Raw genomic sequence first — 15,757 nt, forward strand, 5'->3', positions numbered from 1 at the left:
ATGCAAGTGACCCTCAAAATTATTAGCATCCCAGAATGATTTTCCTAACACAAAAGTAAAAGAGGGTACAAGTACAACTCCATGAAGCAGGAGAAGAAAATAATGAGAACTTGGAAAAGAACATTAACTATTCAGGGGAGCTATCAAGTGAAGAACCTAAACAGTGGCCCTCTTACATGATTATTAAGAATATTGAGCCCTCTCCTTTAATATCCTCTTATCAATTGTCATTAGTGATTTCTTTCTCTACGTCATGCGCAAATTACATAGAATCTTTTACTTATCATGAAGGGAAGCCCTATTATTCTTTTTTCCCCTTATCGGTGCAAAGATTTAAATAAAAAAAAAAGTCTAAAATATTAAAACAGACTTTGGCCCTGTTTGGATTGAGGGGGAGGGAAAGAGAGAGTGGAGGGGAATAGAGTAGAGTAGAGTTGGCCAAAAATTAGACTATTTTTGGCCAACTCTACTCTACTCTATTCCCCTCCACTCTCTCTTTCCCTCCCCCTCAATCCAAATAGGTCATTAATAGAATGCATCAGGGCACCTCTTATCATGGACTTACAATTGGTGAAAAATATTAAATCGAGTAATGGTTGGTATAAGAAACGTTTATAAATTTCTGACTTAATAGCTACTGTAGGGTCAGTTTTTAGGGCCCAAGCCCAGCAAGTGGGTGATTTTGGCCCAAAGAACCCTATACAATGAATTTGTAGAGAGCAGATTACAGAACTAGGACTCAACGAAGTGAATGTTAATTAATTTTAGGCCATGCAGCGGTTGAACATAAGAATATCTCCTTTTATCTCCACTGGATGTTCGGTCCGAGGAAACGTGTGGGTGCACCTATGTTCTTGATTAAAGGATATAGTCTTTCTCTCTTTCTTCTGGCTTTTTTCGATCCCTTCTTCATGGGGATGCCCTTCTCTTATATAGCCTCCTTAAAGTAATAAGAGCCCTACATATGTTGATTATCTGGACCTTCACTTGAGTGCCTGTCCCATCGCACATCCACCCTACCTTTCTGTGAGTTGCAGTGGCCAAGATAACACTGTTCGCCTGTCCTCTCTATATTAATGCAGCCAGAAAAGTAGTTTCCTTGCATTTAATGCGGTAGTTGTGATGTCCCTCTGGACGTCCTATATTCTCTTCCTCCTCCTGACTTTGTGAGGATCATCCTTACTACCAATATTCGTTGGGAGTGACTTCTCATTGGGGATAGGGTGCACTTTGGGCCCATATTTGGTACGTCCGAGGAGACATTCCTCCTTGGACGTCTTTTTAAATAAGCTTGGACTTATTAGAGTTGGGCTGGAATTCTTTTTAGTGCCACATTTTCTCCTCGGTCGTGGCTGGACTCTGTATGGGGCCTAAGGCCCATTGTTCGACTTGGGGGTTTTACCCTTACAGTTACAAACTTATTATAAATAATGAGACTTCTCTTTTAATATCGTCTTATCATTAGTGAATTCTCTATGTCATGTGCAAATTACATGGAATAGGGGCAGCACTTCTTGTTCAGGGGGTTCAAATGAACCCCCTGACTTCAAAAAAAAAAAAAAATTATATAAAAAATATTTTTTTTATTAGTTTATTTTATGCTTAAAAATATTTTTCATACATTAGTTGAAATCTTGCACACCCTGATCATAGATCAATACAACCTAAAACTAAACAACAATTAGACATTTAGTGTATTATTTATGTTAGTACTCAATTGAAGAAAAAAAAATAGTAAAGTTAGCAATTTTTCAAATATTTGATTGGTTAAGTAGACACTTAGTGAGCGTTTGGGAACTGAGTCTGCGTCCAGCGTTTCTGCGTTTCACGTTTTCCACTTTTTTTTTTCCCCCTACGCGTGAACAGTAACCTCACATGGGTTCATTGTGCAGGGGACAAAAATCACTGTTTACTCACTGTTTACACATTGTTCATTACCGTTCACAGCACTGTTCACGTACTAAAAAATATTACAAATGGGTCCCACGGTACTATTCACACATTTAAAAATTATTTTGCTACAGTGTTTTCAGTTTTCAGTTTTCAGTTTCAGCAACAATAAGTTCAATCCAAACGGACTCTTAGTGTAATATTTATGTATGGATGAATATGGATGAGTAGGTTAATAAATAAGGGTTTGGCTTACCTCCAATACTTTTTTAGCTTGAATCTTCTTTTGTTTTAATGAAAAATTACCACATCATTCACTAATTAAATAAAAGGTGGAGATTAAAACCTATTACCACTTGTCATTATATATTTAAAATAAAAGGAAACCTCTAGTTAAAAAAGTATTAGAAGTAAGTCAAACCTAATAAATAATATAGTGTCAATTGGTTACTCATTTTAGTTTAAAATATTTTTATAAAAATAATGACAACTACATAAATATAAATAAATGTTATACAAACTTAACACAATAAAATGGTCACACCTAGCACATTGGCAATAGATAATAAAAACTGATAATGAACTATCATGTAACGATTTTAAAATATGAAAGCTCGTAGAAGTTGTAAAATTTCATATATTTGCATTTTTTTATGACTAGATATATTAAAGGTTTTTTTTTTTTTTTTGGTATTAAATTTTATTTAATTAAAATTTTTTAATAACCCTCCTGAAAAAAATTCCTGAAGCTGCCACTAACATGGAATCTTTTATTTATCATGAGGGGAGGCTTTTTTATTCATTTTTTTTAATTGATACAAAGATTTAAATAAAAAAAAGTCTTTAATAAACACATGTGAGAATATTAAAAATATTAAAAGAGAAATGCTATGTCCATAACATTTTTACAACAAATCATAGGTGGTTAGTTGTTATAGGTTTAAATTTGAATCTATCACTAAGATTACTTTTTTGCCCCAACAATAACAACCAGTAGTAACCTGCTACTTAGGATTTGTTGTAAAAATGTTGTGAAAATGTTGTGGACATATCATTTCTCATATTAAAATAGACTCACATAGCATGCATCACTGTCTACTATTCCGAATTATGTAATGTAGGCCGTTGCCCTTCCTACTCACCTTTGTGACAAATTGGACAAAATTAATAGGGACTTCTTGTGGGGTTCAACAAGTGAAAAGAGAAGACTTCATTTGGTAGGGTGGAGTAAGATTATTAGGCCAAAGAAAGAGGGAGGCCTTGGAATCCAAGCTACTAAATTCAAGAACTTGGCATTATTAGCAAAGCTAAATTGGAGGCTGAATCAGGAAAAAGAAAGTCTATGGGCTAAGGTAATTCTAAAGAAGTATTGTTCAATGGATAGAAGGAGAGCTAGAGACCTGGAAAAGTTGCCATATTCTCCAAATTGGAGAGCCATAAAAGCTGGGTTTCAGACCTTTGCTGAGGGTATTTGTTGGGGGGTTGGGAATGGAGAAAGAATTAAGTTTTGGGCGGATAGTTGGATAAGGGGATGCTCATTGAGAGAACTGATTGAAGGTCCTTTGACTCCAAGGGAGATGGATATGAAGTTGTCAGAGCTATTTATTGATTCAGAGCAAGGGTGGAAGTGGGATGCTCTATCTTTTGAGTTGCCGGTTAGTATTAAAGATAGGATTAAAGCTGTTCCAAGGCAGCTGGTTGGAAGAAGAGAAGATGTGATTATGTGGAAGCGTACTAAGGATGGAGAGTTTACTACAAATTCTGCCTATGCTTGGCTGAATGGATCTCAACAAGAGGAAACTAATTTCCAAGGGCAGTGGATATGGAAGATAGATATGTTGCCAAGGATTATTAATTTTCTTTGGCTGTGTATGCATAACAGTCTGCCTGTTAGATCTGTTTTGGCGATGAAGGGTATAACACGGGAGAGCTGCTGCCCTTTATGTAACAATTTTCTGGAAACTATTAGTCATTTATTGAAAGAGTGTGTGGTGGCAAAAGATTTCTGGTTTAAACTTAAGGTCCCCCATGAAATGGTTAGTTCTTTTGCTGAAATGAATTTGCTTGAATGGCTAAAAGTTAATTGCCAAAGTAAGACGTTGCATTACTCTTCTGTGCTGTGGTCATATGTTTTTTCTTTTGCAATTGGAATTTGTGGAAACATAGAAATGGCATGGTGTTCAATAATAATATTGCGAATGGAAGCTTACATAGTGTTAGTAAAAGTCAAGCCTTGGAATATTACTATTGTGTGGGTAAGGTTAGGAGTCAAAAGAATAAGGTGGTTTGTAATGTCAGGTGGGAAAAACCTCCCTTAGAATGGTGTAAATTAAATACTGATGGGGTTTCCTTTGGTAATCCGGGAAGGGCAGGAGGAGGGGGCGTTATAAGAGATAGTGAGGGTAGATGGTTGAGAGGCTTTGCTCGGTCTATTGGCTTCACAACCAGCATTACAGCAGAATTTTGGGCTTTAAGGGACGGTTTATTGCAGGCTGTTCAAATGGGAGTGCAGAAGCTTGTGATTGAATTAGATGCTAAGGTGGTTGTTGAGTTGGTGCAGTTTCACTCTCCCTCTAATGCTTTTTATTCTTCCTTGCTGGCTGATTGTAGGTCGCTTCTGGGCAAGTTTCAGCACTACAGGGTGCAACACACATTCAGGGAAGCGAATAGAGTTGCTGATGCTATGACTAAGTTAGGTGGAGTGATGCAAGATCATTTTGTAGTTTGGGATAATCCCCCATCTGATGTAATTTCAGCTTTTGTGTATTCTGATACTATTGGGGAAACTGTATGTAGGCTTGCTGCCTCTAACTTAGCCATTTTGGCTTACTTGTTTAATAATATTTCCTTTTAACCAAAAAAAAAAAAAAGGCTCTCCTCTTATCATTGACTTGCAACCAGTGAAAAATATTAAATTAGAGCAATAATTGGTATAAGACTCATTTATAAATTTCTGACTTAATAGCACCGTGATTTAAGCATGTCATTCATATTTAATATGCAAAAGTTGTGAGTTTTAGTTAACTTAATTGGTAAAGTTTCTGGTATTTGAATAAGAGATATAGGGTTCATTTTCCGCTTATACCAAAAATCAATCGGTGTTTTAGTCTAATGATAAAGAGTCATCATCAAAAACAGATGCTATAAGTTGAAATTCTCCATAAAAAAAAATTATGCAAAAGTTTATAAACATATAACACTGCCTAGAATTTGTAGACCCTTCCGGCTATAACACTTTCACTATTAGACTCATTTCCTGACGTGATATAATAGGGTACGCATCTATAAAGTATTAATCAAGACTTTCTTTTTGTACACATTCTTATTTTATTGCAAATGCTTGACGGTCATGTTTGTTTCGTAGTTTTTTTGCGTGCACTTCTTGTCAGCTTCAACCTTCTAATTTCATGACTTGTATGCAATTAAAAAAATTGATATAAAGCAACAAGTGGAGCAAGAAAATTCTACTTAAAGAATTTTCATCATATAAAAAGTATAACCATAATTGAATTATTCAAAGTTTTGAATTTAAAGAGTAACGACAATGTAGACAGACGTGAAAAGAATGCTTGAAGAATGTGATATTAAATTTTTTTCTCCCATATGGATAAGTAGACATTGACTAACTTTTTTACTAAAATATAAATCAATAGTGATAACAAAAATGAACCTAAGAGTAATGACATAGATGATTTCAATTTCCAACAAGTCATCTACAGCCAAAGTAGGTTTGAATCTAAACCTGATGCCTAATGAAAATTTGGCCATGCCAAAGCTGGCATGATATTTGAACAGGTAACAATACAGTCAAGAAACATTTACAACTCATCGTGAAATTTTCTTTCTGAAAAAGAAACTTCTGGTTGATATTCGAGCAGATACCTAGCAGCCAATGATGCATGTAGTGCAGCACCATAAGGAAATGCATCTTCGTTGACTTGGTAGTGTGGTGAATGCTCTGATTCTAGCCGTCCACGTGTCACATTCTGCATTCCAATTAAGAAGAAGTATCCAGGTATGACCTCTTGGTAAAATGCAAAATCTTCAGATCCCATCAACGGTTTAACATCCTTCACTTTATGAATGCCAATCATATCCCCAGCAACATTTAGGAAGTGCTCATGCAAGCCTTTGTGGTTTATGGTCGGAGGGTAGAATAGTTTCGCTTCTGTGAAAAAATCCACTGTTGCATTGCACCTCTGCACGGCGGCCTGCCCTCTGATAACCTGTTCGAGAAGTAAATCAACTTGTTATGGTGATAAGAAGGGGGATTGAATGGGAAGTAACCATTGAAGAATCATTTTCAGTTGGGATAAATGCATGAAAGAAAAAGCTGATTTCCTGCTTCTTGGCAGTATATTAGTTACCAAAATTTCATTATCAATCCTAAAGTATGTGAAACACAGATTCTGCCACATATATTGTAATGCATCTTTTAACTTCCATACCTCCTCAATGCGATATCGGAGTTGCATAAAACTTTCCTTAGAAAATGCACGAAAAGTGCCACCAATTGTTACAGAATCTGGAATAACATTGAATGCACCACCTCCTTGGAATTTCGCAACCGTAACTACCTGCAAGGGCATTAAGCAGATTTATAGGATTGTCGCAATAAGGATGTATTTCACAGACACAATGTCTGGCTTGCATGACAATAATGTTTAACAGAAGAAGCAAATTCCACAGACCATTCTAAGGAAAAGATATCAGAAGAGAAGTTTTCTTTCATATTTACATCACCTAATCACGTTTTATAGGCTATCACCAAGGGTTAATCCCCTGAAAGTAGAGGAAAAAGCGTATGATCTAAATAGGGTCCTAACCTTTAGCACTTTTACATTGAAAGCCTGAAAGTTATATCACAGCATCAGCTAATGCCCCTATCGGTACTATTTGTCTCCTCTTAAAAGAGTGTTCAAGAACCTCATGTTTTTTCAAGAGAATTCTAACAATTTTTAGATAATATACCAAGATTATTGCAAAGTCTTTAATTACATAAAAAATACAATTTGTGGCCTCTACCTCTCATGTATTGGGAGAGAAGGGGGGGAGTTCCTTCTTAAGTCTTGATGTTTTTACTGCTCATCAATGCTGTAGGCATGCCAAGTTCATGGTGATTAACCCTTAATTTATTTTCAGCAACAAATATGATTTTTTAATAAGAACAACAGCTTCATTTACAAGCTACGTAGTTACTTTTCTCTGGTTCATCATGATTCTTCAGGTACAATTAATAGATGTGGCAAACATGATGATTTTGAGGTTGGTTTCACAACAATCACACTTGTTGCCAGCCAATCAGGTTGTACCGTATCATAGTAGAGATAAGTGTTAAAGTCACTTCACAATGAGGCACTAACCTCTAGTAGGTGCCAAAATAGGATGCTCTACTTTTATTGATACGGGAGCAGTGCACCTTTATTTATTTATTTTCACCAAATGCACCTAGAACTTGAAAAGGGGTGGTTGAGGCTGTATAGAATATAACAGTTTCTGTAGATAGTGATGCTCTTTAAGCTAGAGGACTCTAAACATGTGCTAAATCATTCTATAATATTGGATAAAGAAAAAGGGGGAAATGACCCCAAATTATTGTGAAGAAATGAGATGTACCTGTGGGTCCAGAGGATCAGCTTCACGTGAAACAAGATGTTGTAAGCTAACAATCACATTAGAGGCTGCCAATATTGGGTCTACAGAGTGCTGAGGAATGGCCGCATGACCTCCTTTACCACTTATGACAGCTTCAAAGAAACCGTTCCCAGCCCCTATGGGACCAGCTTTGGAGTGCACTTCACCCACTGCTAAGTTAGCTGAAACGTGCAAACCAAAGATAGCATTTACATTCTCTAACACCCCCTCATCTATCAACTTCAAAGCCCCTCCACCACCTTCCTCAGCTGGTTGGAAAACAAGTAAAATTGTTCCCTGGTAAAAATTGGATAATATCAGAAGCCAAGTTTCTCCAAAAAAAAATCAAAAGCCAAAAGGGGGCAAAATGAACCTCAGAAAATCATCCAAATTACAAGTGATTCATGGGCTATTAGTTGTGTTGTCAATATCTTAATAGGTGGCAAACCTTCCATCATACAGATTTCATGTTTTGGAACTCCCCACTCCCAACTAAAATAAAAAATAAAAAAAAGGGAGAAAAGCTTGCAATTGATCGTCCATCCAAAAGGAACAAACTATATATCTTATTATGTAATGGAGAATCAGATTTCTTTTCTGGTACCTCACTACTATTATTAGCACTTTTGAGCCCCTTTCTAAAGGTATATCACTGTAGCAAATTGACTTTTGCAACATTCAAGGATTCTAATCCCTAGTACTTGGTCATATGCTCTATACATATTGGAAAAAAGATGCCCCTGAAACCAGTAAAATATCCATATACATTTTTTTACCAAAAAAAGAGAGAGGCTTTTTCTATGGTATCATTGAGCTGATTATTTAGACACAAATCAAGCAGTGAAAAACCACTTGAGCAAATAGGAGATCAGTAGCTTGGCCTTTTAACTTTTTGTAAGGAGAGTTGTAATTTAGTCATGTGAAAAGTAATCTAACATAGTAACAATTTTGTCTATACAGGATTTCTTAAAAAAAAAAAAAAAAAATTGTCTACACAGGATTTGAAATTAACAAACAAACAAAAAGTCAACAGACCTTTATCTCTTCACGGTGCTCTTGAAGTATCTTTGCAGCTCCAAGAAGCATTGCAACATGAGCATCATGTCCGCAAGCATGCATCTTCCCAGGAATTTTACTCTTGTGCTCCCACTCCACCATTTCCTATAAATTTAAGACCCCTATCAACATAGTTCACAAAGATACATTCTTTTCTAATATTATAATATAAATCCTAGTTGCCAAACTCTCACTTACATACTCAACTTGAACAAAATTACTCAATCTTACAACAATTAAACTCTCCAATAACACAACTTGCTTTGCTTATATAGAATAAAGTAACAAAATTTAATCAAACCTGCATAGGAAGAGCATCCATGTCAGCCCTTATGGCGACAAAAGGTGGTCCACCAGTCCCAATGAAGCCAATAACACCAGTTACAGCAACTGGGTACTTGTAAGTAATACCCATCTTATCCAATTCAGTTCTGATAAGCTTACTAGTCTCAAATTCCTCATAACCCAGTTCTGGATTCTCATGTATTTTCCTTCTGATTCTCACCATCCAATCAAACAGTTCTGGTCTCTTGGCAAACTGGAGAAACCTTTTGGGGATTTCTGTGAGCCCATTTGAGCTTGAAGAAGAAGAAGAAGAAGAAGAAGAAGAATCTGAGAAACTGAGTGTTGGACAAAACAAGTTAAGAATGAAAATCAAAGATACCCACTTGGAGAAATTCATGATTTATGGGGAATTGAGCTTGGGAGTTGGGATTGAAAGTAGCAGGCAGAAAAGAAAAAAGATGAAAGCTTATGAGAAACTTTGGAGGTAACATGGGTTTCAGTACTTAACTTTTTTTTATAAGTAAGAATGGTTAAAGGCTATAGGAGAAGTTGAAAACTAGTATGAAAGTGACGCACAGTTTAAACAATGAGGAAAATATGGAATTGAAGACTTTGGAATATTAAAAGACCCGTGTTCTCTAATAAGATATGGTCAGTCCGACCATGAATCTGTTGAAAGTAGTGGCTGCCACTATTAGTCACACAGCCCACCCACGTGCTAAATTGTAATACACATGTTGTTTTTAAAGTTATCCTTTTCTTTTTTACTAATTGACTTTTGATAAAGGAGAAACAATAATTCTAAGGTATATAAAATATAACTTTTTATTGTTTACGTTCACGCGGCTGATTGTGACTAATTAAGAAAAAAATAGTAAATTTATACGAAAGTAGTAGCGAAGATAGAAATTTTGAGATGGGAAAGCTGTACTACTTTGTCAAAATAACCTCAAATCACAAATAGATATTACCCTAAAAAAATTCACATAATATGTGTGTATGAAAATATAAATTTTAATTTTCTTATTCTAAAGTAAGTTATATACATATACACAAAATTATCAATATACACACCTAGACACAAGATCTTCTTTATAAGAGAAATTTATAATCTTCTTAAATTCTAATAAGCATACAAATATTGTATAATTGGGTATACAATATACAAATATATAGAACCAAAAAAGAAAAAGAAAAAAAGAAAGAAACAAATATAATATCTTCCATCAAAGTCATGCTCAACAATAATACTTCACTTAATAAAATTCATCAATTATTATTTTTATAGCAAAATTATTCATAATTTCCTCTTTAATATATAAATTGTTTGCAAAATTTCATTCATGTTTGACAAATCAAAATCATAATATTATAATTGAAGTCTCATATGATCTTTTTTTTTTCTTGATAAAATCTCATGAATAGAAAATTTCAACCAAATTGCATATATTATCAATGTTGAATGATTTGGACGCATTAATAGGATTTGAAATTGAGCTAAAATTTAGGGGTTCCACACTTCCACTATTTATGCACAAAACTTACTACCTAATTATTTCATTCTATTGCAATTGTATATCAACTCTAAACTCTCTTTTTTTTTTTTGGGAAGGATTACTAGATTATTTGATCAATGCTTTCTTTTGGGGGAGCCAACTCCCTTTCTTTTTTTCATTTTTTTTTTCATATAATCTTTAAATATTTATAAAATATACCTATATTGTAAAAAAAAAAAAAAAAATGGAGGGGCCAAGGCCCCCCAAGCATGCATGTGGCTCCGCCACGGTATGAAAGCATGCTTTTCCCTCTGGCTTTCAAAGTTTTCATTTGAACATTTGCTATTACTACCATGGACATGCAACATGTCCATAGGAAGTTATTTGGGCATGCCAGCATGCCCATGAGCATGCTTGCCATGATCGCGGCAACAATATCTCCACGGGCATGATTACAACCCGAGCTTGGGCTGTAATTGAGAAAAAAAAAATTGTAAAAATTATATGAAAATATTAGACAGCCAAATGCAGTCTGCCATGTAAGATAATTATTACAAAATTTGTGATTTTTTATGTGATACTAGAATTACTTGAGGGAGAAACAATAACGCTAAGAATACAAAATTTTATCAAAAAAATTTATAAGTTGTTAAATTGTTATTGATAGATAAAAAGGTGATGTAACAAATTAATAATAATTTAACAACTCAATTGTTAGTGTGAAAATTGTTGTGTAGGTGGAGAAATTGGGGTTACTGTTTCTCTTCCGGATAAAAGTAGGCTTGTACCAAGTCAATAATTCCAATCCCTAACAAATAACAGTAATTTTGGTTTGTGTTAAAAATTTAGGACTTGACCAATTCAAAAAGTTGAACCACAATAGGTTTGGTACGGTGCATAACAAAAAATTGTCTCCCTTGATTTCCTACAATTATTAACCAATAGCTTGCTACAACTATTCATTTCATAATTTATAGACAGGGTGAAGAATAATCACCAATGGAATTTGAGAATGTAAGAAATAGAAGAAAACTTTTTTCACCTCTTTCTTACGGCGGTGGATTGTGTGTCATACTTTAGAAGCAAGCACCACTATAAAAACATAAAAAGTATTGTTACTGATGTGAAGCAAACAAACAACCTTTAAATTGATCCTAAACGTAATAAGTACACATTTTCCTCATTTTGTAACTAGTAAATGCTTTTCTCTTTAAGCCCAAAAAAAAAAAAAAAAATCAACTTTATATCCGCATACTTTGATTCTTTTACAAGGAAAGTAAAAAATGGCAACGGACAGCAGTGATGAGATTAAATGGCCATTGCACACTAATTGGCCCCACTCGTATCAGAGTCCATCCATTGATCTGATCCCCCTCACCAACCAGCATTGATCTTGTTCCTCATGGTTATTGATTGTTGTTGTGATTTTATTGAGACAAACTTTGTTTTGTCATATCACGTATGGGCGCATGGATTTTTACTAGTGTGGTGGCCCTAGCCAATGTCCTTAAAAACCCCTTTTAGTTGTTCAATGGTCATGGGTTATGTACTTTAATATTTGCCAAGGTTCTCGTAACTCAAGTGGATTATAGTTTATGGTGTTTCTTTTTTTTTTTTGGTTAAAAGGCATTCAAATCAAAAAAACAAAAGAAGAGTTAAACAGTTACAGATGCCATACTGGCAGCAGCAGGCCTAGCATAATACAAGCCATTATTATCCTTAGCAACTGAAGTCTCAAGTTCAACAGTAAAGGAACTTCAAAAACAGCAAAATCTTCCTTCATTGCACTGCACCATTTTGCCAGCCAATCAGCGCATTTGTTGGCTTCTCTAAACACATGGGATGCCCTTACTTGAGAAAGCTTGTCCAGGAGATACCTACAATTAGAGAGCAGGGGAGCATAAGCAGAATTATGATTATTTTTGAGTTAAGCAGCCCCACAATCACCTTAGAATCTAATTATACTTCCAGCTGCTTATTCCCCTATGATCCACTAATCTCAACCCATCTCTCAGAGCCCACAGCTCATTTATGGTGTTTCTACTTTCCAACGAATGCATCTAGAATTTAAATTCCTCCTTAACTATTGCATTGAATATATATAAAAAAAATATATAAAAAAGGCCCTTTTCACACAGCTTGTTTTCATTTTGTGTGTATATACAGATTTTTAGTGGTACAAAATTCACCCAAGAATGACAACATTTTAGAGTTTTGGTTGTTAGTACTTAGGGTACGTTTGGTACACTGAATGAGGATTATGATAGGATTTGTAATCTTTATTATTAGGAATAAAATGTGTTGTAATGTAATAACTAAACCTATTCATTAGTTTGGTTGTGAGTTATAACATTAGAATTAAACTTAATATTTATTTTAGGAAATTTCTTACTCATGCAATTATATCTCATTAAAAATTGTTATTTTTAAATTTAAGAGAGATATATGTTATTTTTTATGATTTTTTATTTTTATAATTGTTAGATGTATATGGAAAGTTTGTTTATTTGGAAATATATTAAGTTTTGAAATTATTGTTCTTACTAAGAAATAGCTACTACAACCTTTTAAAGATGAATAGTTATTCCTCATTTTTGAAAAATAACTATTCATAAGGAATGATTATTCCTTGTAATAAAAGCATAACCAAACTAAAGAATAACTAAACTATGGGAATAACTATTAAAATCCAACGCCTATTACAGTCTACCAAACATGCCCTTAGTATTGCAACTCTATTTTTATGATAATTACGTAAATCTATCTAAAAACCTCTCATTTAAAATGGCAAGAAAAAGAATTTGGTAGTTCAAGATTTCAAATATATATGACGAATTGGCATTAAATGAAAGGATTTTTTTTTTTTTTTTTTTTTTTTTGTTTTGAAAAATGATATATAGATATATTAGGATTTAAACCTATAACACCTCCCTTGTGATGAATCCACATTAAATGAGAGGATTTTATTTTTGAGAAATAATTACAACATGCTGTTAACCTCGTAACTCGAACCCTTTCCTCAGACCCCCAAGCACTTTGTGCCTATTCTAAGTTTGTGCCAAGCACATTAAATGAGAGGATTTGATATAATTTGTAGGAGCAATCATAATTTTTCTGGTTAGATTTGAATAGTAACCCCTTCAAACTTAGAAGTATTAAAACAAACACATGCTTGCACACACAAGAAAAAGGGAATAAAGTTCTAACTTCTAATAAAAGTGCACACCACAAATTCTACTTAAAAACCATAAAACCTTTTAAAGAGTGATATGGAAAGTTATACTACACACAAGTAATATGAGACAATTATTTTTCATTTATTTATTTTCTAGAAACAACACACACAATAAAGGCAAAATACTTAATGGAAAACTTAACCTTTTCACATGGATTTTTAAACTTTGTTTCATATTTTTGTATTAAATAATATACTTTAATGATTTGGGGTTACATGTGAACTGCACTTCAAAAGTATCTGCTTTCTCTCTCTTCCAACTGAAATGATATAAAAATTGATTGTAGAATGTAATAAATCAAATCCAGTAAATATTATCTTTTTTTGGTAAACTAGTAAATATTATCTTACAATACAAAACATGAGTTCTCGGAATTCATAGACAAATACATTGTACATGCATACACATAAAGCACCTAAAAACATCATTAATAAATTCACATAAGCATGTCAGAACGTACTTTTTCCAAGGGGCGGCTCTATGTTAAAAGGTGGGTGGTCACAGTACCACCCTGACCTAGAACTAGAAATATTTTCTTTTTATAGATAAAATATAAAATATTATTTTTTTTGCCTTAAATTTTTTTTTAACAATTCTAAATTTTTTAATTTTAACAAAATTAAACTTTTTTTTCTTTAATAATATATTAGACCATTTCAAATAAAAAGAAAAAAGCCCAAGAAAATTTTATTGAACTAAAATTTTATTATACAAAGATTTCAAACATGAAAACTTTTAGAAAGAAATTGTAAAACTTCATATATTTGTAATTTTTTTTTAAATATAAAGTTCACTTTTTATTATATTTTGTATAATTTAAGTTTCTTAATGATCACACTTGAAATTTTTTTTAGAGCTCCTACCATTGACTTCTCCACCATTTATTAGCATTTGCATCCTTCCTCCTTCTATCCAAGAAAGCACAAGTGCGGCTCCAGAGTTGTCGCACCTGCACCGGACTCGTTTTGATGCGTCATCTGGCATCCGCTACGTCAATTCTCCTCTTTTTTTTTTCTTTTTCTTTGATTCACGCCGAAATTGGCCGATTTACTTCGATTAGGCCCGATTCCCACCGAAATGGCCAAAACGGTCCGATTCCGGCCAACAAAACAGGCCAATACGACCTGATTTCAATCGATACGGCCCAGTTCTAGCCAATTCGGTTGCCAAAATAGGTCGAAATGGCCGCTGGCCGCCATTCTTCTGCTTTATGTGGTCATGTGAGAGACGAAAAAGAAAAAAGGAAAAAAAAAAAAAAAAAAAAAGAGAAGGAAGAAGAAGATGAGAAGACACAAAGAAAGGGTTAGAACTTAAAGTGGTGAGGAAGAAGAATAAAAGTATATAATAAAATAATATAAATTAAGTAGTTGAGAAAGTCATTATTTCCAGTGGGTAGGTTTGGGAATTGGAAAAGGAGTAAAGGAACCTACCTGAAAGGTGGTTTTTTGTTTGTAATTACCAAAAATATTGATTTTGTCAAAAACAAATCATAAATAATTGTTTTTTTTAATAATAAACTTTACCTCTTTATTTGAATTTTTTTATATAAAAAAATATTAAAATTCACTATATAAAAATATTTTTAATAATTTTTTAATCACCGCACCCTTTACACCCGCACCTGCATCCTACTTTTTAAAAAATTGCCAAGTCTCACACTTGCACCTGAATCGGGAAACGCACCCATGCTTCATAGCTTCTATCTTTTTCCTTTTTTGTACAAAAGAATGCTATAAATACATTAGAGATAAAGTTGCATCCTTCTTCCTTTCTCCTTTTTCTTGTTTTGTATACAATAATAATGCTATAAATAGATACTCTTGTGGTTGTGGATTACCATTGCACCAACTTTTTGTTTTGAGAAGAACCATTGCACCAACCTACCTCATTTATTTTTTAGTGAAACCAACCTAACTCCCTTACCCTTAGAATGTTTGTTATGTTAGGTATATTTTTATTATTTGCATCCTTCTTTCCATCCTCCTCTTTAGTACAAAACACCAAATAAAAAAAATATTACTACTGCACCAACCTATTCCTCTTTGGATGCTTCTTATGTTATGCAGATTTTTTACCATTATTTTCAGTCCTGTTAATTCATTTATTTGAGAATGATTAAACTCTAGCATAGTGGACAGTGGTCACCACAAAACTGTTATT

The 15,757-nt window shown here is 33.8% G+C and overlaps 1 protein-coding gene across 1 annotated transcript; it reads right to left on the reverse strand.

Moving 5' to 3' along the window:
* Positions 1-5,546: 5,546 nt before the first annotated feature.
* Positions 5,547-9,444, reverse strand: LOC126725227 (IAA-amino acid hydrolase ILR1-like 4). Its single transcript, XM_050429797.1, has 5 exons — positions 8,882-9,444; positions 8,560-8,685; positions 7,507-7,821; positions 6,339-6,467; positions 5,547-6,116 (listed from the first exon to the last, which is right to left on the reverse strand). Exons 1-5 carry the CDS (start codon positions 9,260-9,262, stop codon positions 5,709-5,711), a joined length of 1,359 nt encoding a protein of 452 aa, XP_050285754.1. The 5' UTR covers positions 9,263-9,444; the 3' UTR covers positions 5,547-5,708.
* Positions 9,445-15,757: the final 6,313 nt, after the last annotated feature.

Source organism: Quercus robur, chromosome 5 (genome assembly GCF_932294415.1).
Source record: "Quercus robur chromosome 5, dhQueRobu3.1, whole genome shotgun sequence".
Taxonomy (NCBI): Eukaryota; Viridiplantae; Streptophyta; class Magnoliopsida; order Fagales; family Fagaceae; genus Quercus; species Quercus robur.